Source organism: Rattus norvegicus, chromosome 3 (genome assembly GCF_021556685.1).
Source record: "Rattus norvegicus strain SHRSP/BbbUtx chromosome 3, alternate assembly SHRSP_T2T, whole genome shotgun sequence".
Lineage (NCBI taxonomy): Eukaryota > Metazoa > Chordata > Mammalia > Rodentia > Muridae > Rattus > Rattus norvegicus.
Genome location: NC_141536.1, coordinates 42,931,786 through 42,945,911, shown reverse-complemented (window position 1 = coordinate 42,945,911; position 14,126 = coordinate 42,931,786). Strand labels below are relative to the sequence as shown.

The 14,126-nt window shown below is 42.5% G+C and overlaps 1 protein-coding gene across 49 annotated transcripts in view; it reads right to left on the bottom strand.

Moving 5' to 3' along the window:
- The window catches only part of Pkp4 (plakophilin 4), a 203,691-nt gene that overhangs the window by 64,993 nt on the left and 124,572 nt on the right, over positions 1-14,126 (bottom strand). For 40 of the 49 annotated variants that reach the window (XM_087650698.1, XM_087650746.1, XM_087650701.1 and 37 more), the window contains 1 exon segment: positions 185-219. The exons of the other annotated variants lie outside the window; for them this stretch is intronic. Coding sequence is in view for 14 of the 40 variants with exons in the window: in XM_087650650.1 (XP_087506776.1) it covers positions 185-219 (35 nt within the window). In the remaining 26 variants the exon portion in view is untranslated. 49 annotated transcript variants of the gene reach the window in all.

Sequence of the window (14,126 nt, the reverse complement as noted above, 5' to 3'; positions counted from 1 at the left end):
CTAGGCTTGGCTCACTCCGTCAGGAGGTAGGAAGTTAAAGAACACAGTATGTGGGAGTCAGGGACTGGCTCAGTGGTAGATCATTCACCTAGCGTGCACAGGCCATGGCTGCTAGCTAAGCAGCTGCACTTTTGTTTGGCTCTAAAACAAGAAATAATTTTTACATAATTAAAAAAAAACATACCTGTTGATCTCCAAGGAAATGACTTTTCAGTTGAGCTAGAGAAAAAGGAAAAAAAAATGTTTTGTTATAGAATTTAATAGTGGGCTTATTTTGCAATCCCAAACTAATGGTTACATCTAATTATGTAAATGGATAAGAACCTCAAATTAAATCAAAATTACCCGTCTACATTACTTTTTAAACTGTATTTGTACTTGGAAACTAAGCAAAGTATAGAGACGCAGCATAGTTGAGCAGACGACAGAGGCAGCGTTTGTGATGACATGACACCACGGGTGCAGCACGTACAGTTAGACCCCAAAGACCACCCAAAAGTCAAAGGAAGCCACGAAAGACTCCCACAGACAAGACAACCAGCATGCTTTGCATCGAAAGTTACCTTATAAAAAGCTAAGGTACACATTAAAATCAACAAGACAGGGCAGTATTTGAGCTACATAGTTTCCTTAGCAGTGGTTCTCAACCCGTGTGTTGAAACCCCTTTTTGGGCACGGAAAGACCCTTTCACAGGAGACCATTGAAAAATATAGATACTTACATTATGACTCATAATTAGCAAAGTCACACTTATAAAATAGTAATGAAAATAACTGTATGTTTGGGAGTCACCACAACACAGGAGCTGTATTAAAAGGTCACAGCCTTAGAAAGGTTGAGGACCACTGGCTTATACTGTATATATTTAGAAAACCATTTTCATATGAAAATATATTTGTGCACCTTTTTGCCCTTCTCTGCCATGGACCACTAACATAGGACATTATAACATTAGGGGACAGTGCGGTGGAACAAAGACTAGATGATTAAGCATTGCCAAATGTAAATTCAAGCTCTTAAGATATGGATTTCCATTTTGAATATATTAACTCTTTTATCTTATACACAATGATTTTGTCACAGGGCCATCAGTAATTTCATTTTAGAGATAAAACGTGTTGGCAACTAGAAATGCTGAGATCAAACCTAATATTATCTCATTCCCAAACCAGTGTGCCCAGACACTGAGGCACACAGAGCAAGTGCGCACTTACACACACATACACACACCAAAAGTGACGTTATTCCTTTGGGGTAAGAACATGAATTTTTTCTTTAATAATTTATGGAAGAGGGCTGCGACTCCGGGCTTAAATAAACACGTTATAAAACAGAAGACCTGGAGTTCACCAAAGGTCCAGCCTGCAGTCTGAGGTTCTACATTCCTGTCTAACTCCTTGTCGTCTTCCCCAAGAATGAAAAGCTGGAAGGGATTTTTGCTCGGTGAAAATGTGTGATTGTCCCCTCTTGTAGCAGACACAGCAGCTCACCCCCCAGGGCTGGACTCAGTTGCACAAGCAGGGTAACCAGTCCATGGATGGAGCCAGTCGTCGAATGCTCATCTTGTCTGAGCTCCAGGACTGTGCTCCAGATGATGTGCTTTTACCTCATTTCAAGGGGGACCGCTGGGGGTGGGCCACAAACTGTGAGCAAATCATAGTGAGGGCTACTTGCCTTGCTCCTGGTGGCAGGTCACAACTGTCCTTGAGCTTGGAAAGTAGTTTCTTTTTGCAATAAGTTTCCATTTCGTAGAACTTCTGTTACTTAATTTTACTCACAAAATCAGTTCTCCACACACTAGGACTGAGAATGCCTCACTGTATAATTGCCGAAACAATCACCTCTTACGTCAATATTAATACATGCTGCTAACCAAACTGCCACCCAGAACAGCTCGCTAACAGCCCATGCATCTTGGGATTACCATGGGAGCTTATTAAGCCCCGAGTTTTAAGTCACGGAACTTTAGCGGAATGCTCTATGATGCTTTTCATCTTTGCAATGACAGCCTTATCATGTCACTCGGCTCCTGCTCGGGGTAGCAGAGGCTGTGGCTTGTCTGGCTCCTCTCCATGCCAGGGGCCCAGCAGCCTGTCTGCCTGGCACCCAGGAGATGCTTTACACAGTGTTACTTCACAGAACGTGAAAAGCACCAAGCAGCGCACTGTTCTGGGTAATGAGGTAAATATTGATGAACTGTGTTCAAGCAGATTAACTTATTTCATCCTTTATCATGAGGAGGTACCAACACATCGCTTTGTTTGTTTTTTGGGTGGGGGTAGGGATGGGACAAAAAAACAGGCAAATAGCATTTGGCTGTTGAAAAGGCCTTAGGTCCCTAAACACAGCAGGGCATACCGAAGTCTATGGGAATCTTCAGCTAAAATCATCTTCCTATCCCTATTTAAAGTAATGTACATAACTCATTAGGAAAATAAGCTAATAATGAACATTAAAATAAGCCAAATTGCCAAGGTACATGTGGAAGAGCACGGATGTGTATGAACTATGGTGCATGTCCCCCACAGCTCTCACTGTGACGGAGCCTCAGACTGTTCGTTGTCGCCAGGACTGAAGAACGAGTGCACGAAACCTGAATCCATTTGATACAACTCGCTCTGCTCTCGCGCCGTGTGAAGCAGATCCATGGGAGAGACACCAGAGGCACCTTCAGCCTGGAAGGAAAGGCCTGCTCCCTCCTCTCTTTCTCCTCACTCCCCACCATCTATTCCTAGAAGCACTTCCCAACCGACGCTGGCTGCCTACCATGTCTACAGGCGCTGTGCCCACAAGACTCCACCCCGGCTCCCTTTCACGTCCCTTCTGAAGGTGCCAAGCAGCTTGTGTTCTAGGAGCTTCCACTGGAGTGTGGAAGACATTTCACACACAAGGACTGAATCATCAACAAGAGTTTTGTGTCAATAGGAAAATGCCATAATTTTAAATAACTTGATTATTAACCACCATTTAAGTGAACCATTCATGTGCTTAGAACTGTTCAGGACAGGAGACGAAGAACAAATAAAAAGAAGTTTGCTGGGAAATTAACCAATCAAAGCTTTGAATTTTAAGTAAAATATTAGTTTGTCTTAAAATTTATTTTAGACAGGAACTGCATTTTTGTGCTACATAAAATATGTAGCAATCACTGTAAAATTCTATGCATATGGAATTAGTTTTCATTCGGAGATGAAAATGGCTTCTTAGAGTTGTACACTGTGTTTGAAAACCTTCCTGAATGTGGTCTTTTGTCAGGAGTCAGGAAATCTGCCCGCTCATACTCCATCAAGGCCTGAGGGCAGTCTAGTGAGCAGGCTACAAGAAGTCATGTCAGAAGAATGTGGCGGTGACTTGAGTGTTTGCCATGGACACAGCCGTTGCAGTGAGCACTGTTCCAGGCCACCAAGATTTCATATCTGGGTGATGTGCCTTCTGACAGAGCCTATAAACTAATATGTAGTTGTCCCTCTCTCTGCTATGCAAACCAGGGAGGAAGGCCTGTTGGCAACTAAAAGCCATGACTGGCTCATAAGAAGACCAAGGAGCCTCACCGGCAGGCCCTGTGCCGTAAGTCCAGCATTTGTAACCCCACTTCATAAGTCCAGCATTTGTAACCACTTCATAAGTCCAGCATTTGTAACCACTTCATAAGTCCAGCATCTGTAACCACTTCATAAGTCCAGCATCTGTAACCCCACTGCATGCTCAGCATGTTACAGTTCTTTCCTGGAAAGTGAGTCTACTCTATCAACACCATGGGTCACTCAGCCTGAAAAGCAGGAGTTATTTCCCTGCCCAGGGCACCCAATTCTTCTTCACTCACAGGAATGCTGCAGAAGCACACATGGCTATCACTCAGGGTGCGCCACTACCGGGGACATAGGTTGGACATCCATCCTTTGATCCTATTTAGGCTGCAACATTCTCCGTTTCTTCTAACTGGTGTTCATGGTCAGGATTTCTTACCCTTCAGGCTCTGTTCCTGCTGTTGCTACTGACTTTTACTGCAGGACAATAAATGGTGTCACTCTCCCACTGCTAAAGTACAAACAGACCCACCCAAGAAAATGCAAACATGTGAGGGTGGCCCAGGAGGTCCTTGCCACCTGGTCCCTTTAGCTCGCCCTTTCCCACATAGACCTACATCCCAGGAACGTGCAAGTGCTTGGACTTGCCTCGTCTGCCAAGCTGCTTCACACTCTGAATGCTATTTTGGGGCAAGAATGTGCAGGAACGGTCTAAAAATTCTTTTGAGAGTTGTTCGAATGCCAGAGCTGCTGTTCAGGTACCATGTAACGCATATGTATGCACTATATACAGGAAACTACAAGCAGGCTGCTGAGGTCTGATTTTACTTTATGTCACTTCCTATAAAAGCAGGAACATTCTCAGAAAACGCCCTCCCTCCCCTGCCTAAGGTGAGCCAGCTGACTGGACGCTGCTTGGGGAGGCAGTGGGGAGGTCACAGTGAAGACAGAGTAGAGCCACAGACCCTCTGCCACACCATGTCCTCACCCTTCGCAGATGCAAAGAACTTTCGATGGTTGATGCAATTAACCACAGCCAATGACAAATTAAACTTCATTTATGTGAACTATCCCAGAAATTGTCTTCTCTATAAACACAGCAAAGGCTGCCCTACTGTGCTGCACTCCTCGATGACCTCTAAGATCCTTCAGAAACAGTGATGGAAATCACTCCTTACCCAGAGTGTGCCCAATCACTCGCTTGTGCTTCTCACAATCACGATTGTGGTAGTTGTTCCTGGTTTCCAGAAACAGACCACAGCTCCTCTTGGGGGAGAGACTGTTCCCTGAGTCCAATCAGGACTGAATAGGACACTGGAATGCCTGTCAATTTGAAATTTTGGGGGGGGGGGGTGTTCAGTTTTAAAAGTAAATTCTAAGTGATCTTCAATTATTTTTTTTTTTACAAATGAGGCAGATTAATCATTTTATGATGCAGTAGGTATCTAGAATGTTCTCCGCTTTTTGCTGAGAACACTACTTTTAAAATATAACACTTACAGAAAACCTAGGACTTCGAAGCATTTATCCCCTCGTCAGGAGAAATTTCCCTGTACTGTGACTCCCATCAGCCATGCCACGGGCTCAGTTTACACTACCACTTGGTGTAGAAGAAAGAAGCAGGGCCTCCTGAATGTCCAAAGTTCCGATGTTCAAGAACTATTACTACCATCCACTAACAGGTAACAGTCCTGTGCTTGGGAGGGGCCTCACCTGTGGCATTTTAAAAGGCAGACGAATGAGGAAATGCAGGCTCTACATCAGAGTCGTCCTCCAAGAAGAATAGACAAAATTAAAAGAGAGTCTTGATTGTCTCCAACAAGCACAGATACTCCCCATCCTTACACTGCCCCACCGAGGTAAAAGAGCAGAAAAGTCAATCGATAAAATAGACGATGACGAGGGAGTGTTGCCTTGACTACTTGAAGATTAAGGAAGGAAGAAGGGACACTGAAACCACCAACCACTAAGACCCTGGTTTTAAAAATTCATTAGCCAAGACAGAAGGAATTAATTGCCTGTAGTTACCTAGTTACTTACTTCCCAAGTTACTTAGTGCCCATCCACAGCTTCAACAGACAGAGATCTGCCTACTCTTCTCCTGTCTTATCTCTTAATTCTGTTAGCTGGACACCAAGAACCATTCTTCCTGGCTTCTTGTACAGTTAGCCATTAGTCCCCTCTCTTCTAGCGGCAATTCCCCAAATCTCAGTATGGAGGGCAAGTGAAACCTGGCTGGGCCATGAGTCAAGCTTAGTTATTTTGTATGTTATGAATTTGTCCCCAACAAAGGCACAGGTTCATAATCTATGAGTCCTAATAGATGAGACAGGGCGAGGGATCTCTTCATAATTATTTATGAGGCCTGAGGGTGATGCTGGGGTCAAGGAGAGTTGGCTCCAGATGAAGAATGATAACCTTCACACAGGACATGACAGCTCCCAACGGAAGCCCTGAGCTGGCGCCGTTGGCAGACAGGCATTTGCTTTGGTTCACTCTAAACCCAGTCACCGGTGCGAACCACAGAAAGGCAGGCAGCAAGGTGGCTAGAGAGGGCAGGCCAGGTACTCCAAGGCTGTAGGAAAGGCAAGGCCTGCAGTCTGACTCAGGTATTCCCTTTCAGCAGCACTTGACGGAAAACAGAACAAAACCAAACCAAACCCAAACCTGGTGCATTCTCACAAAGTGCTTTCGCGGTTTCAATATTTAAAAAATCACAAGCAACAGGAGTAGCAGAGTTCTGTCTTGGTTTTCTTTGGCTAGTAGGTTTGGTAAACTTTGTGGCCATTCCCCATCTCATTTCTACCTGTGCTGTTTTCCTGCTTCTTGATTTTTTATTCGGCCTTAAACTCATGCTACTCTACTACAGCTTTAGATCCCCTTATAACAGCTGTCTAAAATACCAGGAAAAGGTTAAGATATAAATAAATAATATCATGACCAGTCTCCCAAAGAGAAGACGACTTTTGATGCTCAGTGCAAACATTCAAAGTGGAGAAAACACATGGAGCAACAGAGGAGAGTACATTTTAGATGATGTTAAATATTCTTTGACAAAAGCATTTTGTGTGAGTGCTTTGGATCTATGAATAAAAGATTTAGAAGACCATATGGGAAGCGAAGATCAAAGAGGATGTGTTACTAGACAAAAATGAGACAAACAGTTCCCTGTGGTATCCCCATAAATTACACAGGAAGTAAGACTTCTGCTGAGGCCCACCCCACAACAGGTGTCCTGATTAGTCAAAGAAATTTGGAGAGAAGGGTTTTCAAATACCCTGGCTAACATTTGAAAAACCGAAGGAAAGGGAAGGAAAATAGGAAGGTGGCTAACACAACACCAGGCTCTTCCGATGGACTCAGCCATGACCCGAGATACTATTCAGGTGAAGGGTCAGTGTGTGACTAGCCAGGTGGACAGGAAGTATGTGTCTATGGCTTGTTAAAGGCCATTATCCCCCACTTCCTGTCTTCTCAACCCCAAAGACCAAGAAACTGAGAGGGGAAAACTTAAGTTCAAAGTAAAAACCAAGTGTTCACATAAAAACACCCTTTTCTTTTGGAGTCAGGACAATCTCAGTCGTATACCTTTAAATGTAGGCAGCAATGGTAAGGAGCAGGAAACGAGCTTTTCCACAAAGGAAAGAGAAGGTCCCGTGTGTCTACTTCTCTACACGAGATCAAATACAACACCAACTCAGGACTCGGGTGTAAGATCTAAGAAAACCCTGCTGTCTGTAAACTTTCTAATGTACAGTTGGACAGCTTTGTTTTGATGCAAACATGCACTGCAGCACTTGCCTTTTTAATGTAAATTTTGGGGATCTAAACTTGGGACATCACATTTACACAGTTATGAAATCCATATCCTCATCTTCTGAAATTTCATTTTAAAAAGGAATTTTAAGGCTGCACTTTGAATGAAATACTGTATTCTGACAATAACGAGCCAGTTCAGATGTCTGAAAGCAAAGGCCTGGGCCAGATATCATGGTGCACACCTGTAACTTCAGTGCTTGGAAGGCTGGAACACCGTCCATTTAACGTCCAGCTAAAAACGAATTTCTGCCTACTGATTAGCCAGACCAATAATTTATTTTTAGATTTTTATGAAGAGGGAAGGTTCTTTAACTTCTAAGAGAAATTTTGTTCCAATTATAAAAATAAAGAACACAGCAGGCTTCTTAAATTTCTGCTTTGCTCCTGTTTCTCGCTGGAATCATGTTCTCAAGTCTTGATTTATAGACCAGGGCCATAGGAAGCTATTTTTGCACTCGGGGAGAAATGAATTCACACGTGGGAGGAGGAGAGATCTAGCATCATCAATAACTGTCTGGGGGAAAGAACAGCCTGGAGACAGTCAATGTCCAGCCACCGCCCCTCTGTACTGTAGCATCTGAAACCCAGCAGAGGGGCCCTAATCCATCCACAGCCTCAAATCCGCCTGGCCTCCTCCTCTCTACCAACCACTGCTTCCTACATAAATGTACAGGATTTCCAGGCTACCGAAGGGGTTAGGGTGGGGCATGAGAATGAGCGGGAAGGGTTCTCTCAAGACAACATTCTTCAAAGACAGGGTGATCTGTAAAACCCACTCAGGTGGCCAGACCCTTCCAAAGCACAGATATGAAGAGTGTCTGGTCAAGAGTGTTTTAGAGCTCTAGTGTGAATGTCCAGTTTACAACATAACGGAGAAGAGAGCTAACCAGCTTAATCTTTCCCCTTCACCAATCATGGCCATAAGTCAACGTGATCCATAGGAGAGGCTTATGGAAGATAGGGAACCAACTGTAAATTATAATCTAAAAATGTAAAGTCAGGGTTGCTAAGATTGCCCGGTAAAGGCACCTGATGTCCAGCCTGATGATCTGAATCTGATTCCTATGTGGTGGAAGGAGAGAACTGACTCCCACACTCATGTTGTGGAATGTGCATACGCCCTTAAACAAATACATGTGATTAAAAACAAACAAACAAACAAACAAACAAACAAGAATTTACAAATCAGGTCTAACAAGCAGGTTCTCTTTAAACTTTCACAGGAATACCAATTGGACTATGAAATTTTAAGAGTTTTGGGAAATCACAACTTCTAGTGCATATAACTATATTAATTTTATAAAAATGCAATCAATTAGGACACAGGTGATATGAAGGGGAAAAGAAGAACTGGGAAGGAGATTTGGGGAGCCAAGGAGAGGATGGAAGGGTATAGTGAGGAGGCGTATAACAATAGAGGTTTGGAAAAGCTAGATGAAAACCTACTATTTTATAACACACACACACACACACACACACACACACGCACACACGCACGCACACACACACACACACACACACACACGGGGAGGGAGAGGAGAGGGGGCAGAGGGAAGGGGGAGGAGACAGGGAGGGGGAGAAGGAGAGAGGATAATGCATCAGAAACCAGGGGTACCAAATAAAAAGCCAGTTCCAGGTGTGGAATACCTGTTAGAGATCAGAGTGTCCTAGAGAGCCCGGAACAGCCAATGAGTTATGCCACTCTTGGTTCCTCAGCAGACCTTGTTGCTGAGAGTACTATAACTTGGTCACAGGACATGTGGAGAAATCAAGCTGGTACTGACCAGGAAGCTTCCTCTATGCTACCTAGCTTTCACAGTACCAGAGATGCCATTCAGGCTGCTGGGGGAGATGAGGGTGTATGTCACTAATAGTCATTCCCAGCTGTGAACGTGGGTACAATAATGATAGGCATGACGAGAAACACCCATGGGTCTAACAGTGGCAGGAATGTTATGGGGTAGCTGACAACTTCCTGGTAGAATTAATGTCTTGTACTGCCAATCTGGCCAGGCCCCGGGGAATCCACTATTCTGACTGTGTTAAATGGACCTGTATGAATGGTCTTCTACTACCTACAGATGAGGGAAGCTTTCTTACCTCACCGGAGAAATGTCTGTGCAATGCACGGTGGGTAATGCAGAAACTTACAACTGGTCAATGTGCAGAGAATAGGTTATCTATGGGGTGCTTGGCCACAAAAGGGACATATACATCACATTGCCTCCCAGGGAGCAGGGACCATGACAGATCTCAGAGGGGACAGAGATACTGTAAGAGCCAGTCGTCAAGGAAGACCACAGTGGAATAGCACCTCCTGCACAGGCAGGAATGTTGCACTCATAAACTAACAGAAGCTGTGTTTGCTTACAACAGATCAAGTCCGTCAACTCTGCAGCATGGATGGTGGTGGCACTTGTGCCCACCCCTGGCTGAGGAGCATGGTTTCTGGAGAAGGGAGTCATTTCTCTTTAGGGGTGTGGCTCCTGGAAAGTCATCATTCCAGTGGATGGCCCTACTACACTCATGAGTATATGGGTAGCACAAGTGAAAGTCAAGTGAGCTATTAAAACAACAAAACAAAACAAAACAAAACAAAACAAAACAAAACAACCAAAAAAAATCCAAGGTCATGAAGCTGGGAAGTCAAAGGGCTGGGGTGGATCTGGGAGGAGTTAGAAGAGAGGGAGGTGAATACAATCCCAATACATTTGTATGCATTGATGACATTCTCAAAGAATTAATACAACATCATTTTAACAGGCAAATAAACACCATATATGGTGAATTTTAAAAACAATGTACTCAAAATTAAGAACTAAATCATCTGACATTTTAAAATCTGTTCTGTAACACTTAATACATAAGTAAAATATAATGGATCACCCATCTAATTTTATCCACCTCCAACAAAAAAAGTGACCATTTGATAATACTGGAATTCCTGACAGCCTGAATCTAATTAGCTCACTAGCCCAGCACCATTTACCATGCTCTTCTGTCTCCTCTAATCCCTGGCTGGTTTCTAAATGTAGATGCTGAGGCAATTTTTAGCAAGTAGACACCATGGTGACTGTTCTCTATTTTACAATGTATCACAGCAGACCCTCAATTCCAGCCTTTTAGCGGCCGGCTAGTCTCCCTTTTGATGTTAGCATATGATGGAGAGGGGATCCAGGGATGTATGTACTGCCACCCTCACTGAAAACCTGCCACCTCTCAGCTGAGAGCTTCAGCAGACTTCAGTGGTCATCAAGGGCATGAGTTTATTTGTGGCTGAGAAGAATCACAAAAGGTTTTAACAGAGGCTTATTCTGAATGGACCACTCTCTTTGATAATAGAAGACATTCATGTGGGTCTGTTTTATATCCTATTCAACAACCATCTGACTGAGAAGTATTTTGTCACTGCAGAGAACAAGATGCCCTCTACACTCTGTACCTCTTATGTATTGGGTTTAGTGTTACACTTGGAAATGTAACTTGAATTGTTGTGGCTCTAATAGCATCATTACTGATAATACGACTAAAGTTGGGATCAGCCAACAATTGACCTAGACTGTAGTAATGATCATAGATCCTAAAACACTAGATAGATATTGCTTGACTTTCCATTTAGATAAAAGGCTGGAAGGTACATGAACACACCATTGTTAAAGATAGTTTTGGTTTGATTATAAGCAAACCAAACCATGCAAACAAAATGTTCTATCAAAGCTTTTGTTGGATGCTAACATTTCAATTGTGCAATATTAAATTTTTAGGTTTGAAACTCTGTAGCCTAGGGCTTTCCCCTCTTCAGTGTTAGAGCACTTTTCTCCTTATTTAATTGCGGAGGAACACAAGCCTTGGATAGAAAAAAATCTATGCAAAACCAGAGTAAACTGATTTGTTATTAAGCAGTTCATGAAGCCCCAGGGAGGGCAGCTAGAGGAACAATTCAGACATTTTAGAGCTGGGGAGGGGGTTGGGGCTTTCCTTTCCCCAGGCGGACATGCCATGCTCATTGCTAAGACAAGGTGATTAACTGCTGAAGATGTGCTAATGGATGGCCCTCACTTTAAAGAAGATAACCACATGTCCAATTTTCTTTTCCTAATATCATTGGATTAGAGCAATGCTGAGCAGTTCTCTGAAGGACTAAGGAAACCTCACCACACATCACTCTCTGCTCTGACTGCCAAGGGAAGCAGCAACCATCTTTTAGCTCCTGAAGATCAAAGTGAACCAAATGAAGGTATCTTCCACTCTCCCCGAAACAATCGGTGGCACGAGCTGTATTAGATGAAATGCTGTTTTCAAGGCTATTTTCCAGAATTTCTGAGCTGGTACTTCCTTGGTTTCCTGAATCATGGCTGTGATTAATTAGCAGAAGCAGCAGCAGCCTCTGCAGATTCAGGTGGGTGAGTGATGGAGACCAAGGGTTTAATGGCCTTCCTATATCCCATTTCCTATATCAACTATAGGTACACAACACTCAACTGGGAAGTAGGAAGTAAAGATGGGGGCCTTAGGTCTTCCTTAACTACTTATGGGTGCCCATGTGGAAAACACGTGCCTTTCCAAGTGGGTGTTCCAGAGTCACACCCATGTGAAACAGAACACTTTAAATGCTCATAGTTAAAGAAGACCTTGGTTCTGGAGGTTATTATGTTATGTAAAACAAGGCAGATACACCATGCTTCACTCACATACCGAAGTTAAAGTTTATCCAACAGTAGGGGAAGGTGCAGGGCCCAGTGACACACAGTGTGGTATCCAGATGTGGGGTAAGAGGGCAGATTACTGGCTGACAGGAACTAATTCTCTACCAAGATGGCTAGGAGAGAATGTTCAATATCTCCCAAAATAACTGGTGTGCCTAAGGTGACAGGCACACACCAATCAGTCTGGTGTGGTCATTACCAGAACACATATGAACATAGTATAATGCATGATACTTATTATATGTAAAGATGAATGTAAAAGGAACGTTGATTTTAGTTTAAAAATGTTCACTTTGTACTACTTTTAAGTTCAACAGAAGAGCCCAACAGCTTGATAGTGTGATACGGCAGTATAAAAAATAAATCTATAGGTATCAGTCTGGACACAACTCGGGAAGAAAAGACAAAATGCATAGACATGGAATATCCTGTTTGTGTATATAAGTTAATCATATTTCTGTGTACAGTGTTTGGATGCATGCATGTTTAGGTACCACATGAGCGTCTGCTGCCTGAGGAGGCTGGAAGAAGATGTTTTGGGTCCCAAGGAACTAAAGGTATAGAGGCTGTGAATCACCCTGTGTGTGCTAGGGATCCAATCAGGGTCCTTTGGAAGAGCAGCCAATACTCTCACCACTGAGCCACCTCTTCATCCCCACAAATGTATCCGAGATATGATGTCTACCTTATAAAAGTATGCGAAGTGTATCAGAAGGCGATATACCAGTGGCCAGCTATGGAGTTAAGAGTGAAGCAGAGGAAAATTGAAGTTAGCATTTAGTATTTTTCTTTTATAGAAAAATTAGTCAATATAAATTTTTTAGTAATTTTGAATTCTGGGTATAAATATTCACAATTGCTACATCTCTAGATTTGCTATTTTTGGTATTTCTTAAGTATTACAAACACTGACAACTTCAAAGTGAATATATACATATATATCTCACTTTAAAAATATATACAGCTAGCTTTGGAAAACCTAGTGATTCAGAAGCAAGGCTCACAAAGTAATTATTAGTTTGATTCAATAACTCATTAATGTTAAATAATTTATGGCTAATAATTATAGAAAATAAACTTTGAAAACTACAGAAATGAAATAATGTTACTTAATTAAAAGTTTCTCTGGGGCTGGGGATTTAGCTCAGCGGTAGAGCTCTTGCCTAGCGAGCGTAAGGCCCTGGGATCGGTCCCCAGCTCCGAAAAAAAGAAAAGAAAAAAAAAAAGTTTCTCAAACTAGAAAATGGCATGGGACCCATTTTACAGGCATGGATTTCTGAATTTTTAAAAGGTATTTTAGTCTTTATTAAGTAGAAAAAATTAATACAGCTGGACTGCTTTCATATCTCATCAAAGGTATTAGAACAATCTGAAATTATTATGCTAACTCTAAGCAGTCTGTATATGTGGTCCTCACAGCTACATCACCCACTTAACATGTTTAAATGCTCAGTCAAAGCAATGGTGAATTCATTTTAGAAGAGTTATACAATCTAACTAGAACGTTTTGCTGTATAATGTTCTAGATTCATAACACATTTTATTTCTCATGGAAAATATTTGGCTAACGATTCCAATATTACTTGGTTGTGTTCTTAGTTAAGAGAAGTGTCTAGGAATACTGTCTCATGCCCTTGGGCTTGTGTCCCACAGAGTCTAAATCAAATGTGTACACCAGCCATCACAGATAAAATCCACTTGTGGCTTGAGTGGCATGAGAAGCAGTAATTAAAAACACCTTCTAGAAACATGGTGATGAGCTAACCACCCTAAAACTGGCTTCTGAAGAGCCGTGGCCAGCAGACTCATTTCTCCCTTCTTCCTGTGTGGAACTCTCCATTGCTTATAACAGGAGTTCAGCCATAACAACCCAGTGTTAATAAATTTCTCTTAATAGTTTACATGATAAATACTGTGGAAATCCCAAAGAATATTTATGGATTACATTCAAATATTAAAGAGTTTGTTCTTCATCTAGTCTAGTCTAATTAGAAATGAAGTCAGGGAGCTTTGACCTTTGACCAGATCTGACAGGAATTGATAATCATGGCAGCATTGAAATAGCTTGATCTA